At 36.5% G+C, this 19,718-nt stretch overlaps 1 protein-coding gene across 2 annotated transcripts in view; it reads left to right on the top strand.

The window, feature by feature from the left end:
- Positions 1 to 19,515, top strand: part of fstl1b (follistatin-like 1b) — a 64,317-nt gene extending 44,802 nt beyond the window's left edge. Inside the window, exons 5-11 of one of the 2 annotated variants that reach the window (XM_079821737.1) lie at positions 1,062 to 1,094; positions 3,663 to 3,793; positions 10,086 to 10,204; positions 13,129 to 13,241; positions 14,414 to 14,524; positions 14,857 to 14,945; positions 16,535 to 18,848. In XM_079821737.1, coding sequence (XP_079677863.1) covers positions 1,062 to 1,094; positions 3,663 to 3,793; positions 10,086 to 10,204; positions 13,129 to 13,241; positions 14,414 to 14,524; positions 14,857 to 14,945; positions 16,535 to 16,576 — 638 coding nt within the window. In that variant the 3' untranslated portion in view covers positions 16,577 to 18,848. Of the gene's footprint in view, positions 1 to 1,061; positions 1,095 to 3,662; positions 3,794 to 10,085; positions 10,205 to 13,128; positions 13,242 to 14,413; positions 14,525 to 14,856; positions 14,946 to 16,534 lie in introns of both variants that reach the window. The other variant, XM_079821738.1, reaches the window with a different exon arrangement.
- The last annotated feature ends 203 nt before the right edge of the window (positions 19,516 to 19,718 follow it).

Consider the following 19,718-nt stretch of genomic DNA (forward strand, 5'->3'; position numbering starts at 1 on the left):
TTTGTATTTTAAAATGTAATTTATTCTTGTGATGGTAAAGCTGATTTTTCAGCATCACTGCGCCAGTCTTCAGTGTCACATGATCCCTCAGAAATCATTCTAATGTGCTGATGCTCAAAAAACATTTCTTATTATTATCAATGTTAAAAACAGTTGAGCTGCTTAATATGTTTGTGGAAACCATGATACTTTTTTTTCAGGAATTCTTGATAGACAGAAAGTCAGCATTTATTTGAAATATAAATAAATGCGGAAATAGAAAAGTATAGAAATAGAATAGAAAAGAAATCTTTAGTAACAATCATAAATATATTCACCATCACTTTTGATCAAATTAATGCATCCTTGCTGAATAAACATACAGTATTACTTTCATAAAAATGTACTATAGCTAGAAACATACAGTTATATACAGCATTTTGAACAGAAGGAAAATCTTATTAGGAATTGTTGGGGATGGCAGGACCATGTTTACCTAGGAAAGACATCATGGGAATTCTGGGCTTTGACTGCAGCTTCAGGCATTAGAATGGACAGAGTGGTGTTTTAATGTGGACAAAAGCAGTTTTGGGGTTTAGATTGTATGGCTTACTGCTGCTGCTTATAGTAAGAATAGCGGATAAGCTTCATCACACATTTCTGTTTGATAACAAGATAATAAAAAGAATAGGAACATAATTGATTGACTTTGGCAAGATCCACCTGCTAAGATCCCTTGGCAACAGTTTATCTGACTGGAACAGGACGTTCGCTCTTGTTCATACTGCTGTACTCATCAATGGACTGCTTCTGTATCACTGACCTCTTAGACTTATTACCATCTCAGCAGAGAGCGTTGGATCATTTGACGGTCAAATCCAGGTCTCAGTCTGATATCATGTTATTCTGACAACTTATATTGTTACATTACGACATGCTACGAGGTGACGTTGTAACCTCTTATCTATCTATATGCAAGGAGCTGCTCAGCTGATAACCAAAGGAAGATTCAGTCATAACTACGTGCAGATTGTTCACCTGTGAGACATCACTCCACTCACGTTTATCTCTGTCTCTTTCAGAGAAGAAGATGGAGAAGGCTGCAGCCAGCCCAGGTGAGTTGTATTATGGCTCAGAGCCAAACCAGAGCTTTCTGATAACTCTACTTATCTGCACAGATTACCATTAATTACCAACATATTATGAGCTCAGAGATATTGAGAGCATAACCTCTCTCTGACACGGCTACAGTGGAATTACTTGCTCTCAACGTAACTCTTTAGATGTAGAGAATGCCTTTAATCTCTTGGGAACCAGATTTTGCCATTTTGTTTATGGCTTTAAAGTATTTGGGCTAAGAGTTTATTGTTTGTGCTCTATAGAGGACATCATTTATTAAGTAAAGAAAGATGCTATTGGCAAGACGAGTGAAGGGTTGTCAATCACCAACCAATTTAGCTAATTTCCTTCTTAAACATGCTTTTGTAACATTGATGAAATAAAATATATAAAATATTTCAGATAAAATGAAATAATTGTTTATACAAGAACTTTATCTGTTGTATCTTTGTATGAAAACTAGTATACATATGAAGTAGAAGTGCCTACATTTCATAGGCGTTTAAAATAAACATGTTCTTCAGCATTTTTTATAACTACCTCAGTCAGGATTTTTTTCCCCAATGTGTTGTTATTTCTCTTAGGGCATGAAATTGCTTCTTTTTTACACATTTTTCAATGAGATTTTCAGATGTCCACTTGAGTGGAGAGTATGCGTTTTTGGTTTTATCTGAAGATATACTGTATCAAACATAATACAGTGATAACACAGCAATACTGTGTGTATTTAACAAACCAATGAATGAATGATATAAAATCAAGTGAAAACTATAAAATATATACGAAAATGTACTTCAATTATTGCAAGCGCAATTGAGTTAATTCCCGTTCGACCAGCAGACAAAGAAGAACTTCATAGAAGTATAACATCACGTGTCTTTGATACCTGGTGGAGGTACAACTCTGAGGAAACCCAACTCACACTCACTCTACCAGAGTATATTGATTTACCCTTTTTAGATGATAAATCAAAAGTTCAAAATGATACAAATTTAGCTCTCCCCTCTGAGAAAACCCCAGACTGAAATCAAAACTATCGATCAGGTGCTTTCTGAAATGAGCAGTGTTGGGAGTAGCGCGTTACAAGTAACATGCATTACTTAATCAGAATACTTTTCTGATGTACATTACTTTTTTGATATAACTGCAAATTACATACTAATAACCCAAATACATTTATTTACAGCCCGAAAAGTTACTGCAGATGAAGTATTTTCAAGAACAACAGTCACAGTAATAGTATGAATTGTAGCTCTAATATAGCTAGTGATGCCCAATTGTGGACAGATGATTAATCTGAATTTCCTCCCAATCTAAAATCAATACTTGGAAAATGTAACCATTATATGACACCTTAGATGTTACTTGCAAGAGTCTGCTTGGATAGAAAGAATGGATCGATATTCTGAAGCGACTTGGCATTTCTTAATTGCCATCGGCCATCTTGGTTTGGAGAAGAAAAGAAATCCACATCCATTCCACTTGGTGGCAATGTATAGGATGATGCAAAGTAGAGGTTAATGTGCAACTATGCCATCAAAACCCATGCATACGCAAGAAAATGCTTTTTGAATAGCTGTCCTCCTGTAGTGAGCCCTATGTGGGAAATTGTTAATTTATTACACAAACTTCACACATCAGATATCAAAAAGATAGTATAATTCATTTATAATAATTTATTTATATAATATTTTGGTAACACTTTACAATAAGGTCTCATTAATGCATTAACTAACTTTAACTAACAATAAGCAATACATTTGTTACAGTATTTATTATTCTTAAAAAAAAAAGCTGTATAATTCGTGCCAGGCCAGTAGTTGGCGAAGTCACTTTGTAAAGAAACACTATGTGCATACTGAACACGTAACACACATGTGCATGACATCAACGTTTTTAAACATGTGCGTTTTCGTACGATAACAGTATTGTTTTCCAAAACGTGCACTTTGAAACACGTTCTCAAACGTTTGCATTTTCAGGCCCCCAAAACACCATTGTTGAGTAAAGTTTTCAGATTTTAGTTGAAAATGGTGTCAGTTAAAAACACCCCCTAAGATTAATAAGTGCCATAGAAGTATATTTAATTTTTAACTAATGTTAACAAACCTTATTGTAAAGGGTTACCAATATTTTTCCTGATTTATGCAGCATATAGGAATTTTCCATATAGATTTTTCACCTGTGTTTTACCTATATTTTTAATTTCGCATTGCATTTTGGTGTGTTTTATAGTGTCCATAAACTTTTAGCAGATTATGTCCTGGCAGGAAATTACTTTTTTTTTTTTTTTACAGATTTTTTTCTTGAAGTATACCGTTTCTCATTCCATAAAATTGGTTTGTTTCAAATATCAGACATATTTATCTTCTTTAAGATGCACCAGTGGATCTCATTTAATGTTCTTTGCCGAGGACAAAACTAAGCTGCTGGATCCCAAGAGGATAAAGCTGTATACACTAAACCTGAAACACATTAATTAGCATATGTGGTATGTGTTGCATCATTTCTCTGTTGTTCTTTCTAACTTTCTGTCTGGTGGTCTGTGTGTGTTATCTCTGAAGTTGTGTGTTACGTGGCTGATCGCAACGAGCTGCGCAGGCGTGTGATCGACTGGCTGCAGACAGAGGTTGTTCCAGATGGCTGGTTCACTAAGGGCTCCAACTTCACTGATATCCTCCTCAAGTACTTCAAGGTGTGTGCAGTCATTTCAAATATTATAGCAAGAATCTGTATAATATCATACTTTATGACACTGCAGGCAAAAACAGTTTTTTTCCATTCACTGGTCAGTTTTTAGATTTTGGGCTATGTTTCATAATGTGTTGTTTCAGACTAGTGGAAAGAAAACATCAAAAATACACTTTAAAGGAGTTGTTCACTTCACAATTAAAATGTCCTGTTAATTTATTCACCCCCACATCATTCAAGATGTCCATGTCTTTCTTTCTTCAGTCGAAAAGAAATTAAGGTTTTTGAAGAAAACATTTCCGGATATTTCTCCATATAGTGGACTTCAATGGTGTGCAACAGCATTGGTTTGAAGGTCCAAATTACAGTTTCAATGCAGCTTTAAAGGGCTCTACACGACCCAGACAAGGAATAAGGGTCTTATCTAGCGAAACGATCTGTCACTTTCAAAAAAAATATTAAAAATTATATACTTTTTGACCACAAATGCTGTTCTTGCTCTGATATGCGATGTCACACATTACCCTATAAAATATCCAAAATTCTTTTTTCCAGTATTTTCTGGAATCTAGTGGAAACAGCCCAAACTGTCTGCAGTGTGCTAGAGCAGTCATTCCCAAACTGTGGTCCGCGGACCACTAGTGGTCCGTGAGGGTACTGCAGGTGGTCCGTGGAAAGGCAAAATATAATAAAATAATATTTTTTTACCTTCATTTTACCAGGAAATTCCCATAAAAAAGAATATGTAGGCCTATATTGATATAACATTTATATTAAATTGTCAAGTTATTGTGTGATTACTAAAATAGGCTAGTGGCGCTCAGCCGCGACGTTCAAGTTCAGTGCTGTTATGGATCGGTGGATAGCAACAGGTTCTCTGAAGAGAAAAGAGACAGAGGCAGAAGCTACAAAATGAAGAGATTGACAGTGAGTCGGATGCATCTATGAGCCAGATTCTATGAGCATCTATGAGCCAGAATAAATAAATTAAATATGTGGCAGCCGTTGTGTGCAGTAAACTTTCTTTTAACAAGCCTGTTGTACTGATGTGATGACTAGTTATAGTTTTAGTGCTAGTAAGTCTATTTAGAGGTGCGGATTCATTCAGGTAGGTCTGTGTGTAGACATATTTTATTATGTGTGTTATGAGGTGGTCCGCAAATTTTTTTGATTACAAATAGTGGTCCACACACACAAAAAGTTTGAAAACCCCTGTGCTAGAGCACACAGGGCCTGAGTTATACACTTTCAAAAATGAATTTATAACCAAAAAATCAAAAAGCGCCTCTTTTTTGTGTGTATTTAGACCACGGTATGTGGGTATGGGAAGCTTTTCAATTTGGGTAGGCCAAATCCAGGCTGAAATTCCTAAAAATGGTCCCAGATCTTAAGGGGTTAAATTTGTCAATTTTTTTACCATCTATTACCTACTATAAAGAAATTACGTTTTCATTAAAAGTAAAAGTAGAAAAAAAAAAAAAGGAAGTAGCACTGAATTGTTTTCAATAAGATACTGGACTGAATTTCTGTTAGTGAACAGTTTTTTCCCTTAACTTTTTGAAATGCAAAATGTATCTCCAATTATAGAATCACTCATAAGCAGAATAGGTTAAGTGACAGTTTTGGTTTCCAAATGTCAAATATACAAACACGTCTCTTTCGCATTGATATTAGTTTGAAGTGTATTCATGAAAGGAATGACATTTATTCTGGTAGTTCCTTCAGCATCAAGGCTTTTTGTGTATTACCCTCTACCAGGGAATGTCTGCGCCCTCCTGCTGCTCTTCAAATTGCCTTCAGGACGTGCCACATCATTTTTCTGACAGCCACCTAAGGCGTGTATTATACACCTAAAATGACTTCTGTTTGCATAGCAGCAATTTGATGGATCAGTCTGTTTCAATATTAGTTCACCTTTGCACTGGCAGAGATGTGACACACAGATGGCTGAAGAACAAGCCTCGACAGCTGTCAGCACAATCCATAGATCTGACTGACCGCTACCACCAGACCAATAATCCATATGCTGCTCAGATCAGTTAAACATCTAAAAGTATTTAAAGGGATAGTCCACCCAAAAAATGAATTTCTGTCATTATTTACTCAATCATTCAAATCCATTATGTACACTGTAAACCCTAACACTCAAAATAATGAATTGGTTTGAGTAGAGCCAACTCAAATTAAACAAATTAGTTCAAACTAATTCACTTTTTAGAACTTTCTTTTTCTTTTGAGTTCTCAAAACTGACACAATTTAAGTTGTTTCATTAGTTTTATGAATGTGTTTCTTTTAATTTAGACTAACTTAAATTGAACCAAAACGGGGTTGGGATTTCTATTTCCACTCAAAAGGAAGTGGAATATGTAAATGCCAAAATGAAAGGGGTACTTCACCGCTGGAAAGATGAATATGTATTTAAATTGGGTCATTTATGTAGTGGAAATGTGAAATTGTTTTAGAAGTTGGTGCCTTCTATACTGAGAAAAGCCAGAAAATGTATTTTTGGCTCATATGGATGATGAAAGACAACAACTCCCAGAATGCACTTGCTTCGGTGCCTACGAGGCCACTCCCAAGCCACGCCTACCGGTTACAGCTCTTGCCCACCGCAGCACCACCCCACCTTCGTTTTGATTTTTATAGTTATAAAATCATTTATTTCAGTTAGAGAACAGACACTACAATTAAAAACTGAACGTGTCTGCTCAATACAGCATTAGCCGAGCGAGAGTCGCAGCACAAACGCAGCAAGAGTCAGATTTCATTCATCACGAGAGCAAACAGCTGACAGACCAGATGATCGCGGAAGATTTGGTTTCAAAGCGAAATGTAAAAGTGCCTATTTAAGTGAGTTTGTCATTGTACCGTTTTGTTGTTGTGTTTTTCATTAAGATTAATAGACTAGTGAACCCACAATTCAAGCAACCCGCCCCTGAATTGGTGCTAATTCTATACCGAAACTAAAAGAGCACGGCCGCCCGCATTGTCATTCATTCACGGCCGCACAGTCATTCACGGTGAGTGTCCAGTCTGGTGCATTTTCAGTTCATGCCTATGGAAGCTTAACTTTCATAGGAATTCATTGAGAACACTCGCTTTGCTCTGCACCGCTCCGTTATGAATGCCCGTGCGGCCGTGCGCATTTACATTCTGTGAGTGAGATTCTACCCCGGGTTGAAAACATGCGGAACTAGCTCTACTACTGGCTGTAGTCTCTAGCCTCTGGCCAAAAAAGCCTCCGATGACGCAAAATTGTGATACTCACGTCATCGAAGGCTTTTTTCCAGACATAAAATACATAAATCTCTCGTCTCAGGGGGATATGAGGGGGGGGAAGCACAATCATTCAAATATACTACCGGGTTTCTACTGATACAACGCTTAATGCTAATCGCTGAAGTAACCCTTTAAGTGTTATGTGTGTTATATTTAATTGCTATATGTTTTTTGTGCAAAATTAACGTTAAGTAGGAAATTTAGTAGTGTTTAATGTTTTGTGCTAGTTTAGAAGAGTTTCTGTTGCGTTGGGTTTTTTGTATTACATTGCTGTCCTCATTCAGCAATTGCTATGCTATGCTAATCCTACCAAAGCATTGTGTAAACTATTACCAAGGTGTCATTTATTGAATTTGCTACTTAAAGCTAGTCAAGTTTCCACTACTAAGTTAAATGTATGAATTAGCTTCCTCAAATATTTCAAGTTCAGAGCAATTCATGATTACAAAATAAAAATCAGTTCTGCTTAAACTTTACATTTCTTAACTTCGGGTTTACAGTGTATTCTATTGTGTTCCACCAGTGTCATTTTCAGGTTTGGAATGACATTAGGGTTAATCAATTATGAAAGGATTTTAATTTTGTAGGTTAATCATCGCTTCAAATGGTGGAGAACAAAGAAGTTTGACTCTATCATGAACATGTCCTTTACCTCTTGTTTATTGGTCAACACGACAAAATCACCAGGCAGAGTACAGTCTTCTGACAAACTGCTGAGATAAGATTAAACCAAGAGCATGATGTGTAAAAGTTTCAAAGTTGATCACTTGTGCATGTGTCTGTATAAACTGAAGAATTTACTGTCTCTGTAGTTTTATCACTATTGACCCTTTTCACAGACTGTGATGATGTGTTTCCGTTAACATCGTAAATCTAGCAAAACAAAGTATTTCGTTTTTTCATTTTTAAAAAGTTGAATGTACATTTATAACGCTATATTTAGTGTTCCATTACCTTGGCACTACATTTCAGATACCTAGAGAGTATCTAATACAACAGCTGAGGGAGTGACACCAAATTTGACATCTTTCTCTCTCCTGACCACCATAATTAACCTCTCTATATTTTTTTCCTCTTTTGTAAAGTCATAGAATCACCATTTGTGGATTTTTTCTTTTGCTATTGGAGCAATTGTGCAAACAAAAAATATTATTTATAGTAATTTCTGTTCACCACTATAGATGTTCACCCAACTATGATGACTTCCACCTCTGAGAAGCTCAGAGATGTGAAAAGGGTTCATACAGTATATGGGTCATAAGGGTCAATCTTATTTTGAAATTGAAATGTATACATTGTCTGAAAGCTGAATAAATAAGCTCTCATTGATGTATGGTTTGTTAGGATATGACAATATTTGGCCGAGATACAACTATTTGAAAATCTGGAATCTGAGGGTGCTCAAAAATATTGAGAAAATTGCCTTTAAAGTTGTCCAAATGAAGTCCTTAGCAATGCATATTACTAATAATAATACCTTTTTGCAAAATTACAAAATATCTTCATGGAACATGATCTTTACTTAATATCCTAATTGATCATTTGACCCTTACAATGTATTGTTGGCTATTGCCACAAATATACCCATATTGACTTATGACTGGTTTTGTGGTCCAGGGTCACATGTTGTAGCGCAGTGTTCCTTCTTCTCTGATCTAGATCTACTGTCCAACACACATTTGCAGACGACTCAGCAGATAGCTGACATATCAGACATATCAGTCATCAGACATATCTGCCCAGAGCAAACTTCACCTACACAGGGACTAGATAACTTCAGCGGTGAGAGTCTGGCCTGCCGCGTCTCACAATCCCATTTCAGGAAAGGTTAATTTCCTGTTCCCCTCTTCAAATAACATACAAACGACAACTGACCGAAACCGATGTGTGGAGAAAGTGTGCAAAAATTCAGTATTCAGTTTTAAAGAAATCATGTCCAGTCCCACTCCTGGGGGTCCAACGTCCTGCAGAGTTTAGCTCCAACCTGCTGCAATACACCTGCTTAGTTTTTAGTGATCATACAGACCTTGATTAGCAGGTTCTGGTGTGTTTAATTAGGATTAGTGACCCTCTAGGAGCAGGACCCCTGCATTAAATATAAATCCCATGTTATGAGGACCATTAAAGGCCCGCTGAAGTGCCTTGAGATGCGCAGCGTTATTCAATGTACTGACATAACTTCCACTAAAACCAGAAGACAGGGTGGGACATATCGAACAGCTCCTCCCCTTTTTTGAAATAGCCAATAGCGTTTAGTTTATACCACAGCTCGGCCAGAGCTGCTGAGTTTCCTCCCAATCTCTAAATATTTCTCCTGCTAATCTCCCCCATGTTGCTTAAAAATATAGAATTCTGTGCAGAATTCAAATGAGTCTGATATGTTTTTATCGTCGTTCTAAACTCTACTTATGTTTTAACCCCGGGTAAAGGAATATTTAGCTTTTTACCGGTGGTTATGAAACATTGCTCTGGACCAGGGTTAGCACTGGTTTTAAACCTAACCCTAACCGTATTGTGGTGCAAAACGTGTGCAGTGTGAAACGATGCAATGTTAGAATGTTACGACTAGATGCTTCCCCTACCGACAGCCAATCGCGTGACTCATATTGTTGTGCTTTGGACAGTAACGGAAACACTGTGTGTTATAATAAATGGTTGTTTCAGTGTTTGAAGCAACAAATGTCAAACGGTGACAGAAAATGTGACAATTGGAGAGAAGAAGAGACCACTTCATTCTTAACTTTATAGTCCATTCAGTATAAACTTGATAGTTCAGTCTGCAATACGAGGATGTGCAACGCTAGAGCCTTTATACTGCGTTAACCCAGGGTTTAAGGATGTACAGTGTGAAACGTCAGTTTATGAATACCTGGATTAATTGTTAACCACGGGTAAATTATGAGCAGTGTGAACCGTGAAGCAAGATAAGCCAGTATTAAACCTGAGGTACTATTTCAAGTGTGAAAATATGAAGTTCATTACATTTATTTTCAGTATGCTCTTATGTTTCTTCTAGAATTATGATAACGGAGACTCTCAGCTGGATTCTGCAGAGCTGCTCAAGTTCATTCAGCACAATGAGACCGCCGTTCAGATGAACTCTTACGTTGAAGAGGAGAACAACCGTCTGCTCAGGTTAAAACACACAGTCACACTCACTCACAGAACCACTATATGTACTACTGGTCAAATGATAAATTATAATGTCACAAAACATTTCTATTTCAAATAAATGCTGTTCTTTTGAACTTTCTATTTATCAAAGAGTCTGAAAAAAAATGTATCATGGTTTCCACGAAAATATTAAGCAGCTGCTATTTTCAGCATTGATTATAATACATGTTTATTGAGCCCAAATCAGCATATTAGAATGATTTCTGAAGGATCATGTGAGTGAATGGTAGTGTCTAGTGTGACATATATTCCAGCATATAACCACATTTGCAAGACTGGGGGCACCAAATAGGGCTGATCGATATATCGTTTTAGCATCGATATCGCAATGTGCACATCCGTGATAGTCACATAGATACGATGCGTATCACGATACAGGGGTTGCGATCCGATATATTGCGATATATTGCAATACATTGTGATACTGTAAGCAAGGCGATATATTGGGATATTTCTTATTTTAGTTATAGGATACCATTTTAGGGAAGCTGTCATAAAGAACACGCCACCATATGCATACCTTAGCAAAAAAAAAAAAGTTTTTTTATTGAACCAGAACACAGTGGGAACTGCATTTGCGTTAATTAGTCCCTGTAACATTCAATATGATTGAACCACTTTTTGAGCAGTATGAGTAAAGGGGGGAAGTGCTTGCAGGATTCTTTAGTTAAATTAAATGTATAAAATATAAGCGGTTATAAACAAACCGGATATATTTTTAAGACCCTGCTTTAAAGGTTTACAGTTTCAGTTTACAATTGTAACATGTAGTGTCCTAACATTTTGATCTGAACAAAAGAAGTACTAGCATAACGGCACGTCACTAATGTTAACGTTAATATAGTTCGCTGCTAGGAATGGGGGATGAACTGACGAAAGCCGAAATTATGTCACACTTCAGCTTTGTACACCGAAGAGGGAGCTGGAACTATTCTTTCATCCCCCATTACTAGCAGCGAACTATATTAATGTTAAAATTAGGGACGTGCCGTTATGCTAGTACTTCCTGTCACTGTTTAAGTTCAGAGATAAGAAGACTGCGATCTAGCGGTTGGGATATAAACGGAACAAAATGAAACAACTGGCATGAATCTGTATGATTTTATTGATTAATGTTTTTAAATATCGATATTGCGTTTTTGAGAATTCATACAGTATCGCCAAACAAAATATTGCGATACTCGTGTGTATCGATATTTTCTTACACCTCTACAGCGCAGAATGTGCAATGTCAAGTATAGGGATCGTAGATTCATTAATTCATTCATTGTTTATTTTTATTTTGATCATTACAGAAAATATTCCATAATTAATAAGACAATAAGAAAATAACAACAACAAAACCAAAAATATTTTAAAAATATATAACAAAAGAAATATAACAAAAAATATGATAGATGATCTGTGATCCGTACGGACCAGGCACCACTGCTTGAAATGCACATGATCTGATTAATTGTAAAGTTTAACCATCATAGAGTGATGAAGTTTATCATTTGCATGTGTTTTAGGTTCCTGTCAGTTTAAACATTTAAGAACATAAGCCGTTCAAGCGCTCAAAGACGTAAAAGATAACTAATTTTGGAACTCGCACGCTGTTTTCTGTGCACACACACAGTCTGCAAAAACCGAATTCGGTTGTCTTCTGCCTCTATTTGTGCTTGAACCGACACACACACACAATTTTTTTAAATGCCTGTCGCAGCGAGTGTCCTCCTAAACAGTCACATATGGCTTACGTGAATGCAAAGGATTGAGAAAGAAAATAGATGCGTATTGCTATATTTGATACGTGCATTAGCTTTTAAAGTGACAGCAGCCTAATATACCCACTGTTGTCCGAGTCATTAATGTTAATAAAACAAAATACAAAGAGAAAAACACTTTTGTAGCTTTAGCAAAGATTAATTGTATTTAATTTATATACAGTGAAGACTATGCAGTGTTATTTTACATTTGATTATTCTTGAAAAGTCTTAGACATGAAAAACATAAAGCACTGTTTATTTCATTTCTATCTTTGTTCTTTGTTTATATCTAATGCTTGTAATTTGTTTATTATTTTCTATTCATATTCACTCCCCTACAAAAAATCACACAATGATCGAACAATTTTAGAATGATTAATTCTTTCCAGATATGGCTATTCAATTCGTCTGGTGAAACTGTTTTCATATCGCAATATATATCACAGAAAAACAAAATATCACAATGTCAGTTTTTTCCAAAATCGTGCAGCCATAGCTTAAAAATCTGTAATTGACAATTGGTAATCAACATTCATCTAATAATGGAGGGAGGATAAAGTGGGGATTATATCTTTAATTTCCATTCATTTCAATGATCAGCTGAAAAAGCAGAACAAACGTCTGAGTTTCGATTATTCTATACGTAAAATATAGTTCTCCTAATTTTTAACCTTCTTTCTTCGGAGGAAGCTGGTCGAAAAACAACATTTAGACACAACTGTTCAGTGGAATGCAAAGGAGAAGCCAGGATATTGTATCTTTTTGTCTAAACGAGGACGGAATTTACATGTGTGAAGTTAACAATGCCTATCCACTAGCCACTAACAATCCCTAACCACTAGCCTACACTACAGTTATAATAATCATTATAATCTCTTTCACACAGGACTTTTTCCTGTTTCTCTGACAGTAAAGGTTATGGGAGTTTATTGTGTCCATCTGTCGGTCAGGATGACCTAAAATGGAAACTCTGCAAAACACTGATAAATGACAGGCAAATATTTCACTGTCCTACTGGTTAGCTGGATAGTGCATTGAAAACACAAATAGGACTCCAAAAATGCCTTCTTGATCACATCTAAATCAAATGTTTTGCTCTTAAAGGAATGTACAAATGATCCCACATGTATCTCGCAGGAGCCTTTGTGTGGACGCTCTTGTTGAGCTCTCAGATGAGAATGCCGACTGGAAACTGAGCTTTGATGAGTTCCTCAACTGCCTGAAACCAGGCTTCAACCCTCCTGAGAAGAGTAAGTCTCTTTCTGTCTTGCTTTTTGCACCAGCATGGAGATTACAAAGCTTTTGTTCAGCCAACGTGCAAGTCAGAAATGTTGGTGCATCCAGAAAATCTGAGCAGCTGCCATTTAAACCGAACAATTCCATCATTTGCATAATGAATATGTGGACAGCCAAGATTGTGTGAACAAAGCCTTGCTTCAAAATAAAGGTTTTGCTTCCTTGTTAAAGCTCCTTCTTATATTCAAAAAAGTTCAGTTGCACAGTTTTCCCAGAATTGTAGTTGTGTGAGGCAGAGAGAGGGGTTTTCCGCTCTTCCACAATGTTCCTCAGGCTCCGTATGCAGAACTAGGGGAAAGTTCAGTGGGAGGGACCGCCTTCTCTAGCATTTTATGAAGCAGATTTTACACATTCAAACTTATTTATAAATAAAATACAGCTATAAAAAAATGTGCTAATTAAAATAAAGCTGAAAAAAATATATGAAAACGAGATATCATTATCAGATAACTAACTGATAAGATGAAATACTACTAAAATGACTAAAATTTAAATAAAAAATAAATAAACATATATAAATACAAATGACTAAAACATGACTAAAACTAAAAAAGCTAATTCAATTAATAAACACCATAGTATATAAATAATATTAAAATAAAACTGCTCAGAAGATGGACCTGTGGATCCATCACAGGATATAAAAAGGGACATACTAGAGAACAATATAAATAGCTGGAGAAGGATATATCACATTTATAAAGTCCGTTGACATTGAACTTACAACAGAACAGCATTCATAGCAGCACTGTAGTAGAGTTCAGAATCAAAAGCAGATGTCCTGGCTTCAGCTCGCCATGATTGTCCAGAACCGCACAGTTCAGTTATATTCGTTTACCCTAGTTTCCTCTAGATGGTTGTAGCAACATAGTCATTCCACAGTAATTTCCTGTTTTGTATTTGGGAATCTGGGGCAAAGGCATATTTGGTTGGAGGCACATTCGTGTAATGCATGCCTTTCACACAAAATGTCAATGCTCGGAGAGATGTCACTGATTTCAAGCTAGTTTATAAGGAATAAACTAGAATAATCAAAAATTATTCTAGTAGCTTATTTTGAAATGTTTTGCATATTTTGCTTCTCCATGCATGTGGTAACATGGGTATGGTTTGTGTATTATTACAGAATGTGCTCTGGAAGATGAGACCTATGAGGACGGCGCTGAGACACAGGTGGAGTGCAACCGTTGCGTCTGCGCATGTGGAAACTGGGTCTGCACCGCCATGACTTGTGATGGTGAGTTTAAATCACCAAATTCATGTAGGTTGGCGGAGAGTGGGGTAAACTGTGGCACTTTGCATAGTGTAGTCAAGACGAAAGGAAAATAAACACCCAATTATATTTCAGGATGTCAAGATGTTATATTTCAGATAGCATTGACAATACGAGGCCATAGAAATATGACTTGCCAAAAAAGTGGTAAAATGACAAGTGAAGTTCTGAAAACGGTATTACATTATAAGAAGGTTTCTTAGATTAAGGGACTGGCACATCTTACTCCACGATTCTCCAATGTACTGAATTTTAATATTATAATGAAATGATAATGAGACTGAATGGCTCCATAGAGAAAAGCCCAGTTATTGACACTAATGGGGATGATGAGATGACCGAAGAGGAGTGGACCCGCCGTGTGGCTGAACTCAACAAGCATCAGGTCAGCACTTCATTCACAGAAAATTAATGTCATTAATTCATTACAGTTTATTAATTTTAAACTGCTTCCTATCTATCTTTTAATGTCTAATAAAGATAATGGTATGCATATATTTATATTTCATTCAATACCAAATATATTGATAAGAAACTGACTTTTTGGGGTCAGTAAGGTATTTTCTTTAAAGAAATGAAAACTTTTATTCAGTTTAAAATTGACCACCAAGGCATTTATAATGTTACAAAAGATTTCTATTTCAATTAAATGCTGTTCTTTTGAACTTTCTATTCATCAAAGAAGCCTGGTTTCCTGGCATCACAGTTTTCACAAAAAATATTAGGCAGCACGCACAACTGTTTTCAACATTGATAATGATAAGAAATGTTTCTTGAGCAGCAAATCAGCATATTAGAATGATTTCTGAAGGATCATGTGATGAAAATTCAGCTTTGCCATCACGGGAATAAATTACATTTTAAAATATATTCAAATAAAACAGTTATTTTGAATTGTAAAAATATTTTACAATTTTTACTGTTTTTACTTTATTTTAAGCCAAATAAATGGAGCCTTGGAGAGCAAAAGAGACTTCTTTCATAAAAATTATAAGAATCTTCTTAGGTTATGACTGTGGGGACTAGGGGACACTAGAGGGTAGAGTGGGATGCTATTAAATTCCCAATCTCCTCCTCTAGGACTCTCCTCTCACGCTACCAGGGAGGCACATCAATATCGACTTCATACTTTTAGGAATTTCTGGGCAGCAGTATGCAGTTTGCAGTATATGCTTTACAGCCACATAACGACCATACTAGGAAGGGCGGCAGGTAGAAGAATGGGATGGGGTCACGTTAAAGCCCAGTTTCGTAAAAGCCGTTGAGGACAAATAAGGAAGCAATTATAGCAATCGCTCTACTTCCTTTACAGAAACGTAACGTATCTCTCTAGTGTTCAGAGGTGCAACAGATAAAGGAGTGGAGCACTAAATGCGGAAAAACGCCTCCCTAATCAGTGTGCCATCTGCCCCTTTAAATAACATAGGGGACACACTGAACAGTTACAAAGGTGGACCCAATAGTAACGAGTTTGATTACAAGGGAAGCACACTACTCTGGCAAAGCTATTGAACAATTAATAAGCACACAGCAAATGTGTTTTTACTTAGTGTTTATTACTTAACATAATACACTGCAGGCACACAGACACCGGATCCCTCAGTAGAAGCAGGAGCTTGCTGATTTAAGGAGCATTTTATAGTCTCACACTACTTTATACACTAACTCTTAAAACAAGTAAAGTGAAGTCAACTGTGACATATGATAGTAAGTGGTGTTTTGTTGTGTGGACATCATTGATATGAATCTTAGAACTAGGCAGGTTAAGCTGCGCTTGAGGGAGGGGTTAGTTTGTCTTCTGACTAATACACTTTTTAAAGGGCTGTAAACTGCAGGTGGTGAACTTCCTCATAGGCTGTTACATGCCACATTTTAGTAACTGCTTTTTGATTTTCAGAGTGAAATACAAGCTTCTTAGTTTGTTAGCCTGAGGCAGAACCTACAACTTGATTTGTAACTTTTCCCCTCCATCAGGAGACTGTGGAGAAGATGAAGGCCAGCACAAAGGAGGTCTAAAACAGGACAGAGAGAGACAAGAGGAGGGAGAAGATGTGGACAAATTCCTCTCCTACTGATCACAATCAGGATTCCTGAGATTACGTACTGTTATTGGAAGAATCACAGCATTTTCAATGAATAGGTTATTACTTTTATTACTATACGTACTGCATCTATTCTCTGGTTAACGTGTTTTACATTACGGTTGTATTTTCATGCATATTTCATTCGCTTTTCATTATTTTGTATGTTCATTTGTACGTCTTCAAGTGCTGTAAATGGTTTGATTGTGTCACTCCAAACGTTGCCGAAGAGGCCTCAGCACTTTGTTATGGGGGCCCTTGTTTTATTCACTATTGTTTGATTTGATGTATTATTCTTTATACCATTTATTTGTTTGTCCGTCTACAGTTATATGTGGAAATATGTGTTTTTTATTTTTTTTATTGAGACAATGGCAATAGAAGAAGAAAGAAAAAATGGAAAGAGTTCGAGAGTGATGCTGAGAGAGCAGAACAACACGGGTTCATCCATCAAACCGTGACTTCAGAGCTTCAAAACATATATCCCTCCGTCAGATGGTAGATAGTCATGCTAAAACAACTAGTGAGAACTTGCTTGACAGATAAAAATGTGACTTGAATGAAGCTCGCTCTCTCTTTCACTCTCATCATGAAGGCCGTCATAGTCTTGAGACCTTTCGTAAAGGTGCTAAAGTTAGTATTCCTCTGTTTGCTGCTTTGCTCTCATGCTTTAGACGGTAGATACGCTCATAAGACACTAGAAGCAGCGTGTGGCTCAGTAAAGAATAGAGCAGGCAATATTTTTCAATCTTAATATCATTATGGGGAAACAGACCCACCATGTTATTACTTGACGTACATGCCTTTTCTGCCATGAGCGATTGCATCGAAAGTCCTTTGATTAGAGTAGATCACCTCCGTAGATTAGAAGAATACTGCTGCACAAATGCATTCAGCTTGTATTTATGTTGCTAGAGGCAGTTCATGCTGAAACTCTCACACTGTGCGAAGTCCCACTCTGATGCTCGGTTTGAATCGATACAACTGAATTAGCAAGCCACGTTTATAAGAAATAAAGGAGTTTAATTAAGCAGTTGAGCTCACCAAGGTGGGACTGAGTACAGGAGGAGTGATCTGAAACCAAAGCCTGATGTTTAGGATGTTTTAAATTGTTGTACGAAAACCTCCAGGTATACCACTACTCTGGACCCAGCAACTACTTTATACCTGTTACGTAAAATAACTGTCAGAATAAGGATTAGAGTCGCTATTGCCTCTGTAGTGTAGTTGCATTCCCACCGAATTGGGAGAATTTGTGTGTATGTGTGCAAAATGCATGTGTGTGTGTGTGTGTGTGTGTGTAAGCTTGTTTAATTTCCACTAAATTCCACTAACAGTACGGATCCTTTGTGGTAATTAGTGCCTTATATATACAAACAGTGTGCCATGGGTGAAGTGGCTTCTTCTGTAGGTATAAACCACCTAATAGGACATGCACATGAATTTTCCAGTATTATGGTAGACACCTAGCAAATGCTTTTTATATGTCTGTATGATTGTTTTATCCAATGGGGCAGAATTAAAACATTTTACTGTAAAAACTCTTGTTCTGTTTCATTCATATTTACTTCTCTGATTATTATTTGATGTACTGTGTGCTAATAATAATGTAATAAAATAAAAAGTACGACCGTTTGATATCTTAAGTCTCACAACATTTCTTGTATTTTTTGTGTATTTTTACTGGGAAGCAAATACTATCCTGCAAAATCCATTATGAATATGGCTTTCATTTTTTCTATATTCTCAGGTGACTAAGAAATGGTTATGTAAGAGACATATTGTACAGGAGCGCTTTGTGTTCATCCATTTAACTTTCAACTCTTTATTCATCATTATCCATTTATTCAAATTGTAAATAATGTGTGGGTAAATAATCGCTGCTGGCTGTAACTTTGGCATTTCTTAAGTTTATGGCATCAGTTAAAATATCAACATTCAAATTTAGTTGGTTGAATGAGTGTAAACAAGCCGGGCATTTATATCCTACAATGTGTTCGAGCTAGAGATGTATTTCGGTATTTTGTAATGTGCTTTTATCATTAAATTTTTTTCTTTATGTTTAAGTTTTTATCATTTTAGTAGGCTACTTAAACTTATTTTATTTCAATTATTTGATGATCGTGTCAATTATTTGATGATCGATATCATGTCGTTCCAAACCGTAAGACTTTCAGTCATCTTAGAAACACAAATAAAGATATTTTAAAAGAAAAATCTGAGAGATTTCTGTCCCTGCACTGACAGCTACGTCACAACCACTTTATCGCTTCTAGTGATGTTACGTTCGTGAACGAATCGTTCTTTTTGAACGAATCTTTTAGGTGAACGAATCGTTCTCGTTCAAGTAGTCCACTGACTCATATTTCTCGTTCACTGAAATTCCTCCCTCCACAGCAGCATGGCGCTATTAGCAGCGAGGAGCGAGCGCATGCGCAGCTCTGTGGACTGTTTCATCCTGTCAATGACAAAACTTCCAGCCAATAGCGTTCGAGTATAAGATGTGACGGAGCATGTGATTTGTTGAATTCAGTGAACGAATACGCCTTTTACTGACCGAGATGCTTTTGAGTCCGACTCTGAACCAAAGACTGATCTCCTTCTCGACTTGTTCGTGAACGAACTGTATTTCGTTCGTGAACGAAATGAACCAGCTATTGAACGATACTGATAGCGAACATGTAGAGCTCGGCTTGTGTAGTTAGGCATATACGGTATGCAGCAAAGAAAGACATGTACACTTTACCATTTTAATGAAAACAGTGTAATAATGCAGGCTGATGGTTAAATGATTGTATAATTACTGATGTATTGTGTTTGTATTATTTATTTTCATTGTTGTTGTTTTATAAAATTAATACAAATTACTTCATTAAGTTTGAGTCATGTCATGCAATTCTCCAAAAACTGCAAAACAAATAAAAAATGCGATATTATTGGAGTTAACGAACACGTCCATCACTGACCGAGTTGCTTTTTTGAGTCTGAACGAGAGATCTCGTTCGTGAACGAACGAACTGGTACATCTGGTTCATGAACGAATTGAACCACCAACGATACTGAACGAACACGCCCAT

This window comes from Gobio gobio, assembly GCF_949357685.1.
Source record: "Gobio gobio genome assembly, chromosome: 7".
Taxonomy (NCBI): Eukaryota; Metazoa; Chordata; class Actinopteri; order Cypriniformes; family Gobionidae; genus Gobio; species Gobio gobio.